The 19,334-nt window shown below is 53.9% G+C and overlaps 5 protein-coding genes across 5 annotated transcripts; 2 read left to right on the top strand and 3 right to left on the bottom strand.

Annotated features, from left to right (window-relative positions):
- Positions 1-1,102: 1,102 nt before the first annotated feature.
- B0T26DRAFT_737361 (eburicol 14a-demethylase) lies at positions 1,103-2,808 on the bottom strand (the record flags this gene model as incomplete). The annotated part of the gene is made up of 3 exons (XM_060443435.1): positions 1,103-2,239; positions 2,304-2,501; positions 2,563-2,808. The coding sequence occupies 3 exons, from the start codon at positions 2,806-2,808 to the stop codon at positions 1,103-1,105; spliced, it is 1,581 nt and encodes a 526-aa protein (XP_060303732.1).
- Positions 2,809-4,386: 1,578 nt separating this feature from the next.
- B0T26DRAFT_634499 (uncharacterized protein) lies at positions 4,387-6,213 on the bottom strand (the record flags this gene model as incomplete). The annotated part of the gene is made up of 1 exon (XM_060436639.1): positions 4,387-6,213. One exon carries the CDS (start codon positions 6,211-6,213, stop codon positions 4,387-4,389), a length of 1,827 nt encoding a protein of 608 aa, XP_060303731.1.
- A 684-nt stretch (positions 6,214-6,897) lies between these two features.
- Positions 6,898-7,786, top strand: B0T26DRAFT_671085 (uncharacterized protein; the record flags this gene model as incomplete). Its single annotated transcript, XM_060439278.1, has 5 exons — positions 6,898-6,988; positions 7,175-7,228; positions 7,302-7,441; positions 7,485-7,598; positions 7,703-7,786. The coding sequence occupies 5 exons, from the start codon at positions 6,898-6,900 to the stop codon at positions 7,784-7,786; spliced, it is 483 nt and encodes a 160-aa protein (XP_060303730.1).
- Positions 7,787-10,656: 2,870 nt separating this feature from the next.
- On the bottom strand, positions 10,657-13,624 carry B0T26DRAFT_635587 (kinesin motor domain-containing protein; the record flags this gene model as incomplete). Its single annotated transcript, XM_060436738.1, has 2 exons — positions 10,657-12,794; positions 12,853-13,624. The coding sequence occupies 2 exons, from the start codon at positions 13,622-13,624 to the stop codon at positions 10,657-10,659; spliced, it is 2,910 nt and encodes a 969-aa protein (XP_060303729.1).
- A 1,129-nt stretch (positions 13,625-14,753) lies between these two features.
- B0T26DRAFT_83806 (uncharacterized protein) lies at positions 14,754-15,912 on the top strand. The gene is made up of 2 exons (XM_060447528.1): positions 14,754-15,104; positions 15,363-15,912. The coding sequence occupies exons 1-2, from the start codon at positions 14,932-14,934 to the stop codon at positions 15,793-15,795; spliced, it is 606 nt and encodes a 201-aa protein (XP_060303728.1). The 5' UTR covers positions 14,754-14,931; the 3' UTR covers positions 15,796-15,912.
- Positions 15,913-19,334: the final 3,422 nt, after the last annotated feature.

Here is a 19,334-nt window from a genome sequence, read left to right as displayed (position 1 = left end):
AGACAGCAACCACTTCAGGCTACCGAGGGATACACTGTCAACTCGTGTTTTCTCTTCTTTTCCTCCTCACAATTTCCCTCTTCTTGAGGAACTTCAAAGTCCAGACTTTCAGGAACCCAATAAATTTTGAGGAAGTTTGAGAAAAAGGGAGCGGCTGAGTTGGGGTTGAGCCCGCAGCAGTTCACCTCCAAGACGCCAAGACAGAGTGAAAAGGACAGGAGCAATCAATCAGAGAGACAACAGAAAACCAAAACAAACAATTAAACCAGAGCGAAAGTGAACTGATCTCAATGACACCACCTCAATAGCCTTCACAGTAAATTGTACGTACAATTGAGCGGCTGAGTGGTGAGTGCACATGCAGCACAGGACAGATATACACAACATTCTGCTCCAACCAACCAACAACACATCGCATCCTCTTGCCAAGGCGCAAGTCAAATCTTATTCGGGCTGGCAAGCGCATGAAACAAGCACCACACCACACCACGCCACACACGGTAAGGCAGTGATGAGTGAAGTGACTCACATCTCAAGTCATAACCTAAAAAAGCTAAGATCCTTCACGAAGCGCCAACAGTGTGTTTCCAAGCAAGTGTTTAAACACACAACAACAACAAAACAAAAACGTGTTCTTTTCAAGTCTCGCTCACAGCAACAAACAGTCAACCCTCTTTCAGGATCTATGAAATTCCACACGGCGCTAGATCCGATAGGATCAAGCCAAAACACCAGTGAGTCACGAATTTCGAGTCCGACTTCAAGGATCTACCTTCTTGGCGGCGGGAACCAGTCCAAGGCCAACAGGACACATATCTAGATCATCTCAGGTTCAGATCAATATTTGTAAGTTTTTCTCGATTAAATATTACTTGTGCCGTCTACTTCCCTGGCAGCCGTGCGGCAGCTCTCCGTCGCTCTCCTGTCAAGGCTAGGGAGAGCTCGAGTCTATCGCGCAGCGAGGGTGCGCCGGGCGGGCTTATGGCTTATATATCTAGATCATCTATGTACACAGGTCGATAAGAAAGAGCCCGACCTCCACACTGCCCAAAACGCCACCCAGTCATTACCAAGCACCCATGATACCTGCCGTGCATGCATCTCATTCACCCCGTCTCTCCCAGTGAATCATGGCCGGCTCCAGAGGCCGCGAGAACAGCGACGTGTAATCCGTGCGAATGACCTTGTCGCTGCCATCGACATTGCGGAACCGGAAGTGCCGCGCCGTCATGGCCACAATTGTCTGGAGCTGCACGTTGGCGAATTGCTCGCCAATGCACCGGTGCCTCCCCGCGCCAAAGGGTAGGTAAGGAGACGAGGCACCCTTGCTGACCAGGCCGTAGCCGTAATCGATCTTCTCCTCTTCTTCGTACGACTTGACCATAGCCGGCGCGTTGGGAGAGTCGGCGCTCCAGCGGTGGGGATCCCATACCTCAGGGTTCGGGAAGTAATGCGGGTCCGACGAGGTCACGCCCGGCGCGGCGAGCAGGTTGTGGCTAGTGGGGACAACGAATTTGGTGCCCGGCACTGGCATGGGCGACTTGACGGCACGCAGAATCGTGTGGATGGGGGCGTGCAGGCGGAGAGTCTCCTTGATAATTGCTTGGTTCAGGGGCAGCTTGGCCAGGTCCTCGTACTGCAGGTCCGGGAGGTCAGCGCCGAGGACCCTGACCTGCTCCTCGTAGAGCTCGTCCATAATTTTGGGCTGCGAGGCGAGGCGAAGCATGCACCATGCGCTGGTCGACGACGAAGAGTGCTGGCCGGCCATGAGGAGCGCAATCATCATGTGGGCGATCTCGTGGTCTGGAACCTTGACGCCGTTCTTGTACGTCGAGTTCATCAGGTGGTACATGATGTCTTGGGCGTCCGTCTCGCCGCCACGCGCGCGGCGCGCCTTGATAGTGTCCATGTAGATCTTGGCCACGGTTCTCTGGGCATGGTCACGGCGATTATTCCACGGAAGCGGGGCCCAGTGAAGCTGAAAGTTGATGGGGGAGAAGCCCATGTCCAGGTCGTGGTAGAGGTCGGCCAGAGTCTCGTCAAACTGGTCACGGATTTCCTTGCCCTGCAGCGAATGCGAGGCCGTGAAGATTGTAATCTGGGCCATCTTGGGGGAGATGTTGACGACGCCCGACTTGCCCTTGAAATCGGGGCTTCGCTTGAAGTAGTTGGAGACCTCGCCCGAGATGATAGGAACATAGGAGCGGAAAGCCTCGGTGGTGAGCGCAATTTTCATGAACTGCGACGAGCATCCTGGTCAGCCAGCTGCTTTATTTCGTTCAGCTCCATCAATTCTAACCAACCTTCTTCTGTTCCATGAGCTTAGCGTTGGGGCAGTCGTATACGACATCCTTGCCAAACACGGGGGTTGTGAGGACCGAGTAGATGTCCTCAGCGTTGACGTCGCGGATCTTGCCGTTAAGGATGAACTCGTTGCCCTGGGTGCCGAGGTAGACGGTTGTCTTCTTGCCGAGGAGGATGAAGGTGAAGCAGTCTCCGTACTGTTTGACGTCGGTTAGCCATGAACACAAGCCGATGGAGGTCAATTGGTCGTCTGCTTACCTTTGCTCTGGTTTCCTTGAACCAGCGCGGCGGGTCCATGCCATACGTGATGGTGCTGCCGATAAGAGGGAACCAGTGGAAGACCATAGGGGGTTCGTTGGGATTCTTGAAGAGCACCTGCTGGAGGACATTGAGGAAGACGGTGCTGAAGAGGAGGGTGGCGATGACGATGCCGGCCTGCGACCATGTTCCGAGCTGCGAGAAGCTCTCAAGGAGCGGGTTCCCAAGGTCCTGTAAAAGACCCATGGCTGCTGTCGCTGTGCTGCCGCTGTGCTGCTACTGTCGACGCACTTCGCTGAAAGGTTTCTAGGTGATTATTAGTCCGTCAACGTGCGCCTTCGGCGTGACGAATTGCCAAATAGCGAGCGAGCGAGAATTACTGCCTGGCCAAAGAAAGACAGGACGGTTTCTCATTTAAGAAGTCGCGAAAGCGTGAAAAATAAAATAGGCCGGCATGTCGCTAAAAGTAATCCCCCCTTGGCATGGACTGATGCCATCCAATCTTATCTCGCGGGGAGCCAATCGGCAGCCCTACGTATTCGTATTCGTCAGGTCACTTGTACCTCTCTCCCCCTCTATCGGCCTACATGGCGCCATGTCCCGGTTCATGCGCCCGAATGGCACAAGCACGGCCGTTCCCGAGAGCGGGTGCCAATTATGTTCCAATTGTTGCCAATTGAACAGTCGGTGAAGTGGGTTTTTCCTTTGCCATCGTTTCTAAAGCTTCTCTTGGCTTGGCTCTGATTACCCGCACTTTGCTACGGCTCAAAAAGGTTCTTTGCCCTCCCAGTTACGGGAAAGGGTTAAATTAGGAACCCGAATACGTAACACATCGGACGAGCATTACATAATGCGTGTACCTACATACAAGTACCTACATACAAGTACCGAAAAACCAAGGAACAACCCGTTGGTGACAGACAAACTGTAACAACACTGCAAGCAATATCACAGACCGACCGCTCAGCCCGTCTTGGATGCCCGTCGCACCAGAATTCAGTTGTCGTATGAATCCACTGTCGCAGCAATCGTGAAATACTCTCTATCACAATTGAGACCATAGCCCAACTCTGCTTATTGAGTCAAGCTACGTATTTCCCTACACTTAAACAGCCTATGAAACAGATATATTCTAAAATGTCTTGTTATTCGTATTCGTATCCAGTCTGCCTGGGGAGAGGTTTCGGACTTCTCACAGATGATCCACATGCATACACACTTGACAGTTCACGAAGCATGTACAGAGCAGACTGGAGTATTTCTTTTCCCTTGCCTGGTCTTGGTAAGAGGCATGAGGCTGAGGTCCTTATTTGTCCCATGGCTATTGTGACATGTTAAAGCCAAGACTTCGCTCTATTGTTACGTGCTAAGAAACAGAGCTAATGCAGAAGAAACAAAAAAAATAAATGCCCGCCTGATAAAACAACTCGGCTTCGATAATGTCAAATTAAGGAGGCAAGATGAAATGGGAAGTGAGAAAGTTTGGGAAGTGAGAAAGTTTGGGAAGTGAGAAAGTTTCGAAGACAATAAAGAATAAAACGCGTCGACGTGTCGGTGAATGTGGTATCAATGCTCCCCTTTCCTCCTGCCTTCACTTCCATGGCGCCAATTACGCCCCATAATCCTTCAAAAACGCCAATTCAAATGCTGTGAGCACTACTATAGCTAATAATACTGATGCTGATGACGAAAATGCCAATGATAATGCGCCGTTCCCTTCGCAAACCCAATTCTACCGACTTATTCGTATTCGTATGATCAGAGGGTGTCGATATTAGCAATCCATCTGACCCTGGTCGAGAGATTTTACTGGCAAACCCACGATCAAAACGATAACGAAGCGCCCACCCAGCCGCCGCCGCCGCCGCCGCCGCCGTCAATGTTGATCCAGTTTCCCTGATCAAACGCGCTCTCCCAGCCCATCATGACAGCCAGGAGGCGGCAGCCAGCTGCACTGGCAGTGCATATGACAGCGTCTGTCCCGTCGGCCAGCACTGCCAAATCCATCATGTATGCGCGGGCCACCAGACTCCTCAGCCGGAGGGATTCTGCGGACGGCGGTGGTGGTGACGCTTGCGGCTGCTGCTGCTGGCGCTGGCCAAGATTCCAAAACATGGCCGCAAAGAAACCACCCTCCCAGCCAAACGTCTCGTCAACAAACTTGCGTATAACCTGACGGTTCGGTGGGTTCGCCTGCTGGATTGCCTCCTTGCTGGCAAGACGGATGCGCTCCTGGGCCGGGCGAGAGCCAGCGAATTCACTGCTCACATGGACCATCGGGTCGTCCGAGGCCAAGACGATAAAGCTATGCTGCTTCGCTATCTTGTCCTCGACACCGCGCGGGCCTGTGTGGTCGAGTTTGCCATCGATAAAATCACGCGCGGTGTCGGCGTAGATGTGAAGGGGCATGTATGAGTGACGGTACTGGTATTCGAGAGGGTGGCGATCGCCGCGGCGGACGTGGATGCCGATGGCCAGCCCGTTCTGTGTGCCTCTGGCCTTGGGCACTATCCGACGGGCCATGAGCTCTTGCAATCGGGTGTCGATATAGTCGCCGTCTTCCTTGTTAAGCTTGAAAAGCGCCTCGTGGCCTTGGCGCGCCAGCTCAAACTCGACCTTGCGGGCCGACGAGTCCAATAAACCTGATGAAGTGGCATCTGAGTCTGTCGTGGGAGTTCCAAAGAGCACGTGTGCTGTTGCAGCCGAAGCTACAAGATGTTTCGCCTGTCGCGGGCAGGGTAGTATCTCGTGTTTGGGAGGTGCTAGACATTCCGGGGAAGGGGGTGGCTGGAAGATATCGGCATACTTCCCATATGCCCACCGCGTATCGTCGATGAAGAAGGCCCTGCCCTCCTCCTGTGCAAGCCCGTATGCCGTCCACAGCATCAGCAAGGCCGTGCCTATGCCTGCATCGGCTGACTCAAGGACAAAGGTCAAACTCTTGTCGCACACTGGTTTCTCTGCAGCACCGCCCTCGTTTGCCCTCTCTCTGACCGCTGAGTTGGGAAGGTATCCAGCCTTTTCGGCTTCTTTCACATCGATAAAATCATGATCCGCCGAGACGGAGCCAAATCCTAGGTAGGTTTGCGGCGAGCTGCTTCCGTGGGACCGGTGGCTATGAGCATGCTCCGACACTTCTTGACACTTTTCACACATGTCCGAGTACTCGCGCCTCGTCAAGGGGAATTCATAGCTTGACGGTATAGAAACAGTCCACTTTGTCCTACCTCGCTTGTCGGTGACGAGGACCGGGGTTGGGAAGTCTGGCAAATTCTCATGCTCTAATGCCTCTGGTATGGCAGGAGATTGGGATGACCAGGGGATAACGGGACTGGCCAGCCTTACTGCTGCCGCGGCAGCATAGAGAATTAACAGGAGGGCCAAAAGGCGGACGACAAGGCGGGCTATCCTGCTAGGACGCGCAAGACCAGTCAGGCCCCTCGGCTTAGGAGGGGGAGGGGGAGAGAGAGATGGCAGGCCCGGGGACGGAGGTGGAGAGAAGACGAGGTGGTTGAAACTGAACCGCGAAGAGGTGGAGGAAATGGGGCCCTTGTCGTGGTTGTATGAGGCTGCCCTCCGGAGGTTGATCCTTGGCGGCGATATGATCATCTTGGAGTGTGCAGTTCGGCTGAGGTCAAGGGTGGGCGGCATGGTGGTGGACAAGGTCTGGAGCTTGTACGATCAGAAAGAAACACTCGGAGGTGGCGATGGCTAACTAAATGCTAACCCAGGTGATACAGGCAGGAACAAAGCGGTCTAACCCTCGGATGCGATGGCGTTGAGGCTGTTATCCTCTGCTCCGAGTCGAGCGGACGGGGACTAGAAGGTGTGAGTGTTTGACGGGTGGGAGGATGTCGGCTTAATATATCAAAGCCAGCTCAAACAACCCAACGCGTCTATCCAGTTCTTGAGAACAAGGAAGACGAAGGGGAAGATTATGTCAGAGACACCATCTCAAGGGTGGTGTCTGGGTTGTTTGTGAATCCCAATCACCGATCAGAGCGAGGGATGTGACCTAGGGCGGCGGGGTGTTGTCGATAAGGCAGGCACAGACAGTATCTGCGGTCGATGAATACCGAAGTCGTCCAGGCTACCTCTGGATTAAGGTAGGGGATGGTGGCTTTCCTTTTAGTAGTGTACTCCGTACTCCGTAAGAGTGAATTATAATAATAAAGGTAGGTCGCAGCGGCCCTGGTAGGCTTACGGAACCTGGCAGGTAGGAGGGGTAGTGAAGAATTAGAAGACCGATGACGAATGTGAGCGTGGGAACAGGTGCCAATTCCTTCTCCAAAAGACCTTTGTTTTGTCGCTGAAGATAGTTCCTGAAACGGGACAATGTCGGTGGCGATCTCGACAAGGATGGGCTGCAAGGGCTGTCGGCACCTGGGAAAGGAGGGGGTGGGCTTGGAAATCGTACGGTACACGTGTAAGTCGTGTGCTGGATGGACAACGCTCTCGAGAAATGAGCTCCTCTCCCAATGACTTGTGGGTTTCTCGGCGTGACAGCCACCGCGGCGCCTTTCGTCGACAACTTTCAAAAGAGAAGTGAAAATATATTTTGGCGTCGTGGGCTGCTAGCGCGTCTCGCCCTCGGTGGTTTTCCACGCCGCAGATCAGACCGAGGTCGAGGTCCTGAGAACCGGAATGGTGGTAAATGACGTTGTCGGTATGCCCGCTGTTTGTTATCCAAAGGAAACAGCTGTATGACCAGATACAGCGCTGCTCTTTTGTTGTTGGAGCCCTGCAAGCCGACCCCCGGGACGACGTTACAAAAAGGGAAAACAGAGGCACCTCAAATCTGCAGGGAAAGAAGGCGGAAAATATGCTTCAATTTGGCTTTGCCAACACAGCGGTCACGGTCGGCATGCTCCATTTGGAAGTATGTTGAAGGAAAATAGCGTCAAAACCTGTTTCTGAGACAGGGGAAGGTGAAGGAGATGGTCCCGTCGTCCCAAGGCGAAGAGAGGCAGACCCGGGTCGATCAAAAGGCCTTTTTCTCCATCCCAGGCCCGAAGGCCGGGACGGGCCAACAAACTGTTCTAAAAAGGGGACGGGGCATTCAAGAAAGATGTTGATCAGCAGTGCAATTGGCCTGCATCCTTTTACTTCCCCGGCATTTTTACAACGCTTCCCATACGAGGCCCCGGAGACCCCGGAAGCCTCAGCCTATCAGTCGATTGAAGACGAAGAATCAGGGGCTGAGCTGCCTGTTTGGGCGAGCTGAGGCAACAGAGAAGACCACCGCTGCCTGAGTACTTGAACTCTTGGAAAAGGGCATGGAAAGCCTTGACCTGGAAGTTCCAAATGAATGAAAAGCAGTCGGATTCCTCACCGCATCGCTTGCGGTTCTCCTTGCTGCCTTCCACGAAGTGAAGTTCAAGGAAGGAGCCCCCTAGATTAGCGCAGGCGGGGTCCCTGCTGTGTCGACGACGACGATCCCCATTTGCCTCGCCCCTTGCCACATCTGAAACGTCCTAACCCCATGTCGACCTACCCTGGCAGGCAGGGGAAGGCAGAAGAAACCCCACCATTTGGCCCCTCACGCCTGCAGGGGACGGGGGTGGCGCCGTCTTTACACCCTGATTGGACAACTTGTTCGTCCTTTCCGAGGGCAGGCAAAAGGTTAACTCCTTGGCCCCGTCTTTGGCACACAGCACACAACACATTCGCGGCTTCAGTGGAAGTGAGAGACCGACCTGTGAAGAAGGCCCAGGTAACACCACACGGCATATGCAAATGCTGGTCTTGGTCTCGTTTGTTTGATCACTATAGCCTCTTTGTAATGGATACATGTCCAGCGCTTCTACCACAACGGTGAAGAAACCAAGACACGCCGAGAGACACAAAAAGGTGACGCTCACATAGGATCCAGCAGTTGGTTAAAGGACCCGCGTACATAATGAGATGAGCGCAGTGTGCCGTCATCTCGTATTATAGAGCAATCATTTGGCGTTCCGCGGCTGACGCACGCCAACTGCACTGGACGGACGGATTCGCAGCTGTAGGCAGAATACGGAGTAGTGTTCATACCCTCGCGTGTCTCCTGTGCCTCGCTACCTCTGACAATCCTTGCCCCTTCCAAAGAATGCCTACCTAGGCGGCTGTCGTCACGGCCATGCCCGACTGTTACATGGCAGCCCATTCACCTCGCTTACCTTTTTTTCTCTTCAGGACTCGGCCTGTGTAACTAATGCGTTTGGACGATACAAGATGGCCCTGCGCGGTTTTTGTTGAAGTCGCTGAAACTGGAACTGTCGAGAGCAGTTCTGAGAGATGAGAAAGGAGGCTCGATCCACGTACTCACGCTAAACTCAATGATAATTTGCTAGCTCTCCCCTTCCCCGTTTGCATTATGTTATCCGTGGAAACTGATTTAAGCATGGCGGTTTTAAAAAGAAAATCCGGAAATACACAAGGGGCATGTCGTCGGGGGAACTGGGACCGAGTATCTGGGAAGCGGGAGCTGTGCCGTCCCAAACACGTAGCCCAGCCCAAGCAGACCCGTCCCGGGGAATCGTTCCGCGGCAAGACGGGATCTTTTTACGAGGACGTGTTTTATTCAGTCTAAAAAAACACGTTGCCTCCCTTCCGTCTGGATCTTCTCGTCATCGTCTTTTTTACGTAAATAACAAACAGAGAAATCGCCCCGGTTTGTAGGAGGAATGGAGGTCTTTCGAGTTTCTATGCCATGTCGTGCCATGATCAGCACCGCCTTCTCGTGGTTCACCCCAGTTCTACAGGTAAGAGCGCACGCACTTCAGTCTACTCAACAACTCGGGACTGACCGGAAAGTAGAAGGAAAAAGGAAGTAGAATCAGGAACCGAAAGCGGCGCAAACCGTCGCATATAATGCTGTGCTGTGTAATGCAGATCCAGATACACACTTGAGGTCCCGAATACATAGTAGAACCGAAACTCTTGTCCAACATCCCTTCTTCTCTCGAGATCAAACTGACCTAGCTCAACTCAGCTCAAACCTAAGGGGGCAACAATCTGCATATGTAACTAAACCTCAAAAGGGCCATGCTTCAACTCGACGAGACGGCCGGCCGCTTTAGGCCCCTATCTTCGTACTGTACAGACAGGTGTGTACGGCGTTGCCGGTTTGCCTGTTTGCATGTTTGCTTCAACTGCGTCGTGTCATTCCGGCGCACACGCACGCGCGCGAGCCATGCCACATCATCCGATGGGAAAGATAAGAGAGGGATGCATATTTTCGATCATATACGGAATGCCTACTAAGGAATGACAATAACTAACAAACAGCTGGCAAGTGTCTATAATTCACGCATCCCTTTGCTTGTCCAAGGCAATGTTCGCAGAGGGTGGCCTCATAAAAATCTTCACCTCGCATACACTAGCATACGCCGACATCAATCTCTTGTGATCCGATCTGAACCTCACCTCACAAACACATTCATCTACGGATAATAACGCTCGCCAACTCGTCTACGCCGACAAACAAGAAAAAAAGAATAATTACAAACCAACTCTCATCTGCCGTCGTCATCGATAATTCGCCCCGCTTCGCCCTATTCATGCAAGTGCTCTTCGTTGTGTGAATATTGATATCATCATTCGATCTTCTCGCTCCCGCTCGCTAAAAAACGCGGTCATCAAACAAACCAACAAACGGCAGCAACTTATTTGATACAAGTACACATTAACAACACATGACCACTGCCTTCAACCTCGAGCTCAAGGGCAAATTTGACCTGGCTTTTGGCGACACGGGCCGTCCCGAAGCCCCTGACTGATGGCGTGGTTGCGCGCCGGACAAACACGCCGCACCAACACGCCGCACCAAAACACCTCGCGACAAACCACAAATCGCGAGGCGCCTCCCCAAAAAACCAAACCAAGGGAAAAAAAAAGTCGGGTATAAGACAAGATGCGCAATCGAAAATAAAATGTGAAAGGAATGGAAAGATCAGTTGCCCCTTTTTTCTCCTAAACTCCGCGTCCTAGACCCTAGCCGACCCAGCGCAACAAGTAATCGGCGTCATGTCGTCCGAGCGTCCCTCAGGATCCCAATTAGGAAAATGCCATGGTAAAAAGGACAAGGAAAGAAAAGGAGATGGTCACATCACTGTTCTACACTTCTAACACCACCGGGGGCTTCGGCGGTTCGGCGGCGACCGATGTCCTCTGCCGGGACAGGAGCTGCAGTTGAATCGGAGGTTCCGAAGATGACGACTCCTTTCGGTCGGGCGCAACCCTCACGCTCCCCCGATTGCCACGAATGATGTGTCCGGCTTCGATCCTATCCTGGATCATCTCGTCTAGCATCTTGCTCATCTCATCGTCGCTCTTAGCCTGCTTCCGAATATTGAAACCCTGCCGGGCCATCTGCGCGGTTGGGGGGCTCCCGGGGTTTGCCGTGGGCGGAGGGCCCGGGTTGCTGTCGAGAATCTGCGATGCACGTACAGACTCTGTGCGAGCATCGGCTCTCGACTCGACCCTGTCGGCATTATCCCTGGATCTCGCCGCGCTCCGCAGTGCCGCGAGCATTTTGTCTTTGTCATCGAGGCGGGCCCGGAGCTCGGTAATCTCCGCATCCTTTTCCTTAATGAGAGCGGATACACTATGATCTTCACCGACCATGATGCCTTTGCCCGACGTCAATCCCACCGAAGTGCGAGACGAGCTGGCGCGCCGGGCCTGAAGCAGACGCTTCTCTAGCGTCTGGATATACCGGTTCTTGTCGGCCAAGTCGGCCTGCAGAGCCCGGTTCTGCGCCGCCACCGACGCCGTCCCGTCTCCAAACTCGCCCAGGCTGTCGTCATCCTCGACAGCCACAGGCGGTTCCGCTACGCCAGAAGACCGATGACTGCTAGACTTCCTGCCAATCGTGGAGGCTGTCGAGGTCAACGATGCCGTCCTTTCCAGGACTGGCCTGCCCCCGTTCGAGGTTGCCATCGACGACCTGACAGAGGTTTGCGAGTACCGAATCCCGAGCGAACTGAACGACCCGCTGGCATTAACTCCTCTCGATTTCGAGCTCAGGATCAGTCGGTTGAGGTGGTCGATCCGCTCCTTCAGCGCCGTCCGAGCCAGCTGCATCTCCAGCATCTGCTCCTCGTGACGTTCCACGGCCTTCTTCTCACGGGCCTTCTCCTCTTCCTCGTCTCGATCTTTCTCGCCTTCCGTTTCCTTTTTAGTGTTGTTCTTCGCTTGCGTATCGAGCTCCTTCCTTAGCTCCTGAATCTCCATTCGATAGCGTTCCAGCAAAACTCTCGCACCCCCGTCCCCGCCACTGCCGAGAGCCTCTTCAGCTTTCTTTGCGTGGCTCACAATATTGTTTTTGGCTCGAGAAGCAAACTTTAGCGTATTGAGAGTTTCGGTGGTGTGAGAGTTGGCTGTTGCGACACTACCCGCAGAGCCGATCTGGATCGTGCAGAGAATGCTGACGAGCGAGTTTCCAGACAGCGCCCCCTGTAGTAGCCGGGTAAGCTTGCTGTCTCGGTATGGCAAGTGCTTGCCGTCCTTGTCCGCCGGCTTTCCGTCTTTATCTTTGGAATCCGAGAGCTTGGCGATGACCGTACCCAGCGTCAACAGACTCTTGTTGATGTGCGAACCTTCTTGACGTCGTTCCTTCGTCTCCGCAGCCTTTTCTGAGCCTGCCAAGTCGATCAGACTCAACGTCGAGACCCGAACGCCGCCAGGCGGAAGGCCCTGCCGCTTACTATCGCCTGCAGGGTTCCCTGGAACACGTTCTCTGCTTTCCACCACAATCTGAACAACAGCGTGACTTCGCGAACTCCTGGCGTTGAATTGGGTGCTTGCTGTCCTACGAGCCTGGTCGCCACGGGCAATCACACGCAGAAGCTGTGTCGGGCTCTGCACGATCTCTTCCTTCAGAGGACTTGCATATACTCCTCGCTTGCTGTCTTCTCGCAGCTTGATTTCCTCCATCTGGCTCGGGCCGATACCGTTACCCGTGGGCATACTCAGAAGATCGTGTATCTTTTCGTTGTAAATCTCCAAGTAGCTGACACGGAGCAAGAATTCTCGCGAGGGCGTTTCACGGATGTACGAGAAGATGTCGGTAATAGCCAGAGGTATTACACCAGGGGAAGACGCCGTGCCCTGCATGGAAAAGGTCTTCCCTGTACCAGTCATGCCGTAGGCAAACACGGTTCCGTGGTAACCTTCCATCACCCTTCGAACTAACCGTTTGGCACTGTGGTCGTAAACTCTGGAGTTGTCGTCATTTGTCGTAAAAACATTATCTGCGGATAGAGTCAGCCCCATTCCCGCCCCCATCACCTTCATCCAGGTTGTACTCACCGTAATAGTAGTCTCCTGCTTCCTTCCCTTGGTAGCTGATTAAAGATTTCTTTCCATCCATCATCCATTCCCCTCCCTCTGTTTTGTCACTGCCGGCGGCATCTGGCCGCACTCTTACACTGACGATGACATTGCCCTTGCCATCCAGCTTCGAGGCCCGCTTGCCGCTTGCCGAGGCATCTAACTTCTGCTGTGCCACATCCACTAGATCCTCGTATTGCGTTGCTGACGTAGAATATGAATCTTGTGCGGAGGAGCTGCGGCTCTGCGGCGGCGACGACACGCTAATTAGACCATCCGAGTTCCGCGCCCCCGTCAAGCGGGCTACTAGCTTTCCTTCGCCCGTGCCATTTAGAAGACTGGGGGTCCCGTTTGAGAATTGGTATGTTGGTGTTGTTGGTGTTTTTGCCTTCCGTGAGGATGCGCCGGCGGATAATGGGCTCGGCGGCAGGCTAGAAACTCGGCCCTCTCCGCGAGGAGGCTGCGGGAACGAGTTTATGCTGACGGTTTTCCTTATTGTCCTGCCAGCAGTGTTGATTCCGGAAACCGCCCGCGGCGTCGGCAGGGCGGTAGTCGGGGCTGGTGTTGCGGGAGGGAGGAGGGTCGTGGAGGGAGCTCGAAGTCCAGTTTTGGGCGTTGTTGGCATCGACCTGCTTATAGGTACCGACAGACCCCCGGTGCTTTTCCGCGTCTTGCCAATAGGAAGCGCGGGGAGTGCGACAGTCGGGGGCCCGATAGAGGGCCGGGACGGCCTAGGTAGTGAAGCCGACATGATAGCGTTGCGATTGCCAGGCCTGCAAGGTTCGACCTTTGGTACCGGACAAGGTTGAACGTCGCTGGGTATTACAAAACAATTGCAGGTCCGGTGAAATCCATTAAAAGAGCGCCTGACGAAAACGGTAGATATGAATGACAATCACGATGTGATTCCCGGTCGGCGCCCGGGCCGAGGGGTTCGTGTGATCCCCTAAACAACCCCCCCCACAAGGAACGTGCAGAAATAGAAGAGAAGGTGGCTAAGAACCAAGCTCTGACGCGGCCGGGGCGTGAAACGTTGTTATGCGGAGTCGAAAGCGAGAGGATTATTCGACCTTATGACGGCCGACTATACCGATTTGTCAGTGACAACAATAAAACAGCTGTCCACCAGGTATCTGGGGCAGACTGCAGGAAACGAGAAACGAAACACGGGGCATACCGGTGAAGCCAAGTTAATGGATTCTGTCGGTTGGTCAAGCGCACTAGACAGCAGACGGTAGCTGGCCGGACTGCAATTCCGAGACACGCGAAAGAGCCGGAAGGACGCTGGTCGGAGAGAGGTAGGGAAAGCACCGAGTCGCCCTAAGGTACAGTTTACGACGTAGCGAAGCGAGCGAAGTCGACAAAACAAAATAAAATGTTGCAGGTCCCGTCAATTGCGTGTGGAAGGCAGCGTCGTCGTGGCGAAGGAGCAGCGGGCTCGCACCGACTGTCTGAGGGGTTTCTTCTCTGGCTAACCTCACTACTAGACGCGGATGGAGGTAGTTGGCGTCGAGGGTGGGGGATCGCGAGCGATTTCGTCGCGTCTCTTCTAGGAGCTTGGAACCCGGTCTGCAAGGATCGTCAAAGCTGCCGTAGGTTCGTTGGACAGCAAAGCCAAAGTGTAAGCTTTTGGGTGGCACCGGCGAGTCGATCGTCGCAGGAAAAAAAGGATAGGGTTCCTGGCAGTGGCAGGGAACAATAGCGCGCGAGCCACTCTGGGATCCGGCCTGCTTAACTTGGAACGGGAGACAAGGAGCGGTTGACTTCTGGAAATCGACTACGGCAAAAGAAATGAATCGACAGAAACGAGCGGACGACCCGAGTGAAGAAAGCGTCGTTTGGCCTCGTGCAGAGAGCGAGAGTGAAGAGCAAGACGGGCGAGCCCGTCGACTTAGGTCGAAACGGCTAGTCGGGTCGTGTCTGGTCTCGGGTCTAGCCTAGGCAAAAAGAGAGACGGCAGAAACTGACAGAAGAGATGGCAAGACGCGCCCAAGACAACTGAATGGAAAAGTGCGGGATGCCGAGTTATCGCTGGGATCGGTGGATCGTTGTGCTCCAATGAGGTGGATGACAGGACTGGAAGGTGCAACGCGCGAATGGTGCACGATGACAGCGATGTCGACCACGGCTCGCGTCTCTGGTCGCAGAACGGCCCAGCTGCGATTGACTCGATCACGATGTTGTCTCTCCAGGGAAGGACAAGGAGCAGGCGCAAGTACGGTACGGTGGAGGTGAGAATCTTTCCTTCCTCACTACACTGCGACGGATGTCGGTCCGTCATGTTTGTCTCCATCTGTCTGTCTGGTCTGTCTGCCCGTCTCTGCATGTCCATCACTCGCCGGCAAGATCCCCAGACCGGCCCTTGTTCTCGCTTCACTTGCATGCACCGCTGCCCCCTTCTTTACCCTTGACTGGCCCGTCGAGCCATTGCCCTTTTCGCACGAAGCAATTTGACGGACCATCATCGGGCCCCTGCTGATCCCTGCAAGAGTATCTAGAAAACTGATTAAGCCGTTTTGGGATGGACAGAGCTTCGGCCCAGCCAACCAGGGAGGATGCCGGCATGAACAGACTGCAGACAGCAATTTTAGCGCAATGGGCCCTTTTGCGCCTCTTTCGCGAGGGTTTGCGCTCAAGGGCCTCCCCTCTGGGAAACCCCCAAGGCTCGAACCCATTGACAATGGGCCCCGCGTTGCTCAGAGCTTAAAATCCCCTGACAGGGAGCTTTCTAGGGTAAGGCATCGACAAGTCCCGCGATGGCCTCTGGACCTAGGCGGTTGGAGCTTGGAAGGCGCCCCGAGGAAGAGCTGGTATTCCGTGCTAGTACGAATACACTGCCTCCAGGTGGTCCTTGGCGGAAACGGGCAGAAGCCAGTGAGTGGCACACGTCCCAACTCCCATCACACCGGGGAAGCCTCCTAAAAGGCGACCCAGCGGCGTAGAGGGTTGGATCCCTTGGCCGTGGAAACCCTAGTCTAGATATGCGAATGCTGCGTCGCGTCTTCTTTTGCAGACGCTTGCAGTCTTCACATGCTCCGGTCCCCCTCCGTTTAGAGTTGACTTGTTGAGAGACCTACCCGTCCATCGCGCTACTAAGAAGACTTACGCGCACCCTCTCTTGAGATCATCAGGCCACTTCTGTTCGCCCTCGAGGGATGGGGAATATCGTGCTGTCTGCCATCAAAAGGGGGGTGCCGAACATGACCCTTTCTTCATCGGAAGCCGTCTGCAGGATGCAGGTCCGCCGATGCAGGAAAGGCGCTTTCTTCTTCACAGCATGTGCGACAACACCCTTCACTGGCCACTTTCTTATCGTCGAAGGTGACGGTAGCTTCGGCTCTATTTGTAGCTCAACCCGCGACAAGCGAGGCTGTAACAGCTGTCGAGGACGTCAATTGGAAGCAGATTAGCCCTAGCCGGCCGATGATCAGCACCAAAAGCGTAAAAGCGCGCAGCCACTAGAAAATCATGTGGTTGCTACGGTCTCTGGTAATTGGGTGGAGCGCCTCAGAAGTTCTCGAATGGCAGCGCTGATACAGGCTTTCTTGTGGCCTGAAGAAGCGCACCAGTTGAATACCATAGTAGGAATCAAGTCCGAAAAGCCAGGACCTCGAAGATACCAAAAGCGCAAACCCCGGAATTTTACGCGGGGGCACAGTGCAATTTCCTTCGGCACTGCTCTAGCCTCTTGCCCTTGCCGCTAAGTCGGGGAAGCCCGTGCACATATTGACAGGGGCTTGACAGCAGGCTTATCCCGCAGGAACATGACCCGAGCTTGCACTTGGGAGGCACCGTGCCTACCCACTTCGGACGGGAGTGATGATGATTGCGCGATAAGATATCGACTGCTTCACGGTTGTCAGTATCGATTAATAGTTGATGGTCTTTGTGCTGCTGTCGGCAATTACACCATTCTCTGCCATGTCAACTACCGCAGCGCGCTGCGCGAGTGCAATGGAAGACCGTCCTCTGCCAGGGCATCATTGGCTTGCGCGGGAGTCACTGTCAAAAGTCTCGCAGCGGGACAACGACAGAGCAAACCCCCCACTTCGGTGACTTCCTCATAGTGTCTGGTTGATACAACGACGGAAGCGTTCCACAACATGGGTGCCACGGAATTGATCAACCCAATCACCCGCAGCGTGATCATCGGTCAAAACGTGAGTGCCCAGAGTTGAGAGGCCTGGGAATCTTCCATTGTCGAGACGAGAGTCGGGGAGCGAGCGAGGGCTGACGATCTGCCATGTGGTATTTTCCGACTTTGGAACTCCATGATCGCCATCGATGCAACGTCTCCAGGCTGATGTTGAGTTTCTCAAAGCTGACAGGAGCGTACGATTCCATTTCGAAATTGTCTCGGCGGGGAGGATACCGGCAGGTAACCCAGCTCCAGTGGTTGGAGGTGGACAACCCCAGATTCCGCAGAGGATTCTTCCTTGTTGTTGTGAGTAAAGTAACGGGCTGGACTCTTCCAGTTCCTCCCTGGTGAGAGGAAAGAGAAAGAAAAGAAATTGGCGTGGAAAGTGTAGGGAGCACCAGGGACCGAAAGGGGAAAGAGGCTGAAACATATAGCCTCTTTTCAAAAGGAGAGAGAACATGCCGTCACCGCCTTAGAAACATCGGTTTGACATTGATGGACAAGAGACAAAGGAGAAACCCACTAATACATGTCCAAGTCAATCAATTGGATCGACGAAGCTAAGGCAAGTACAAACCGAACTGCCTTGCATTGGCATTAATTCTTTGCGCAGCTGCAGGTCCAAGTCGCAGAAGCAGCAGCATTAGCCCGTCTTACTGCCCCGCCTACGTAGGGCGAGGTAGGTCGGGTACGGAGTAGTATTACCTACTATCTAAACGACGACGTCAATGCGTTTCTACCGGCAGGCGAAAGGGGCAGCAGGTATCTTTCCTCCAAACTGCCTGAATTAACACTTGCATGTTTTTCTTCAGTCGCCTTTCCGACTTGCTGAATTATTAGTCTCGCACCGGTCTCTCTCCCTCTCTCTCTCTCGGAAATGAAAGGGGCAGTGCATCTTGTGTCCTACGCAGGACATGACAGAATACGTACCAGAAAGCAAAACATAGATCCCTCCACGTGAACCCGAGCATACCAACCTCGACACAAGAGGATTGCGGCCGTTGACCCTGCAGTGAGCGACGGGCAGCGAGTAGAGACAGAAAGCCAATTCATTCAGCCACAGAAAGACAGACAGACAGAAAGACAGGCAGGCCCTTTCTTTTTGATCCCTGACATACGTGCCTGCCCCTTCCGGTCTTCCTTCCTCCCCCCACCCCTCCTTCTCCCCTCCATCGAGTATATCCTCTCCTGTAGGACGGGAGGAACAGCGACCGACAGAGATTAGGCATACCGTGAGGGGTGTCAAAAGGTGGTGTTACGATACAACTACCCAGTACCTACACCAGCTGCAGCAGGACGGCAAAGACACACACAACAGCCAGCCAGCCAGCCAGCCAGCCAGCCAGCCAGCCAGCCAGCCAGCCAGCCAGCCAGCCAGCCAGACAGACAGACAGACAGACAGACAGACAGACAGACAGACCGGCCGGCACTGAGCCTATTGGAGGATTATGGATTGGCTTGTAAGTATCCCAACCCACCTACCAGTGAGTGCACCGCACCGTCTGACGTTCCTCGACTCGTTTCGCAACGCCCCGTCCGAAAAGTAATCCCGGGGATACCCCCATGTTTTTCTTTCCCCCTCCTTCTATGGTCTGTGGGTTCCGGGGATGGGGGCGGAGCCCGCCCGCCCGGCCTGCCGGGGTTTTGAAGATCAAACAGAAACCGCCGGGAACCTGGGATTTTGCCCTCGCTGTCTTGTGTCTCTGTTTTGTCATGTTTTAATAGCAGGGTCCATGCCTACTCGGAACGTCGAGGAGCAAAGCTGGAGGAGAGGGGGGCCTGCTTTTCCCACAACGACAGCAAAGCGTGAGTCTAATATTGTAGATTGTATCTCTGTATTCATCTCTTGACGCTATTTATGCATGTATGTATACACTAGGGCTGCGGCGTACTCTGGGATACACCTTAACAGTTCACATATGACACGACACAGCGCTTGGAGATATACCACGGCGGCCTCATCCCATCCATGACCTGAACGAGTTCCGAGCCGAAGCAACACAGCTAGCTGAGGCGAGGGAGATGGCAAGACCAACAAGCAGGTTTTTTTCCCCATGAACCACCGAACGGCCAAGTTTCATCTCTCCCCGTCATACACAACCAACCAACGTCGCAACGCATCTATAGTAGTCGGTTTCGCATTTTGCCTTTGGCATTCCTTCCTATATAAGAGCGTCCTTCCAGCTTCATCCCTGAAGAAGCGAGACCGAGGGCCTCGTCATTCTACCTCTGAGACAAGAAACAGTTGATCACAAGCCGGAAAATTGACTCATCATCTTGCGCTTTTCACATGTATTGGCCGAGACATACTATATGCTTAGTT

Source organism: Lasiosphaeria miniovina (assembly GCF_030549165.1).
Source record: "Lasiosphaeria miniovina strain SMH2392-1A chromosome Unknown B0T26scaffold_1, whole genome shotgun sequence".
Lineage (NCBI taxonomy): Eukaryota > Fungi > Ascomycota > Sordariomycetes > Sordariales > Lasiosphaeriaceae > Lasiosphaeria > Lasiosphaeria miniovina.
This window is presented reverse-complemented; position numbering and strand designations above follow the sequence as displayed.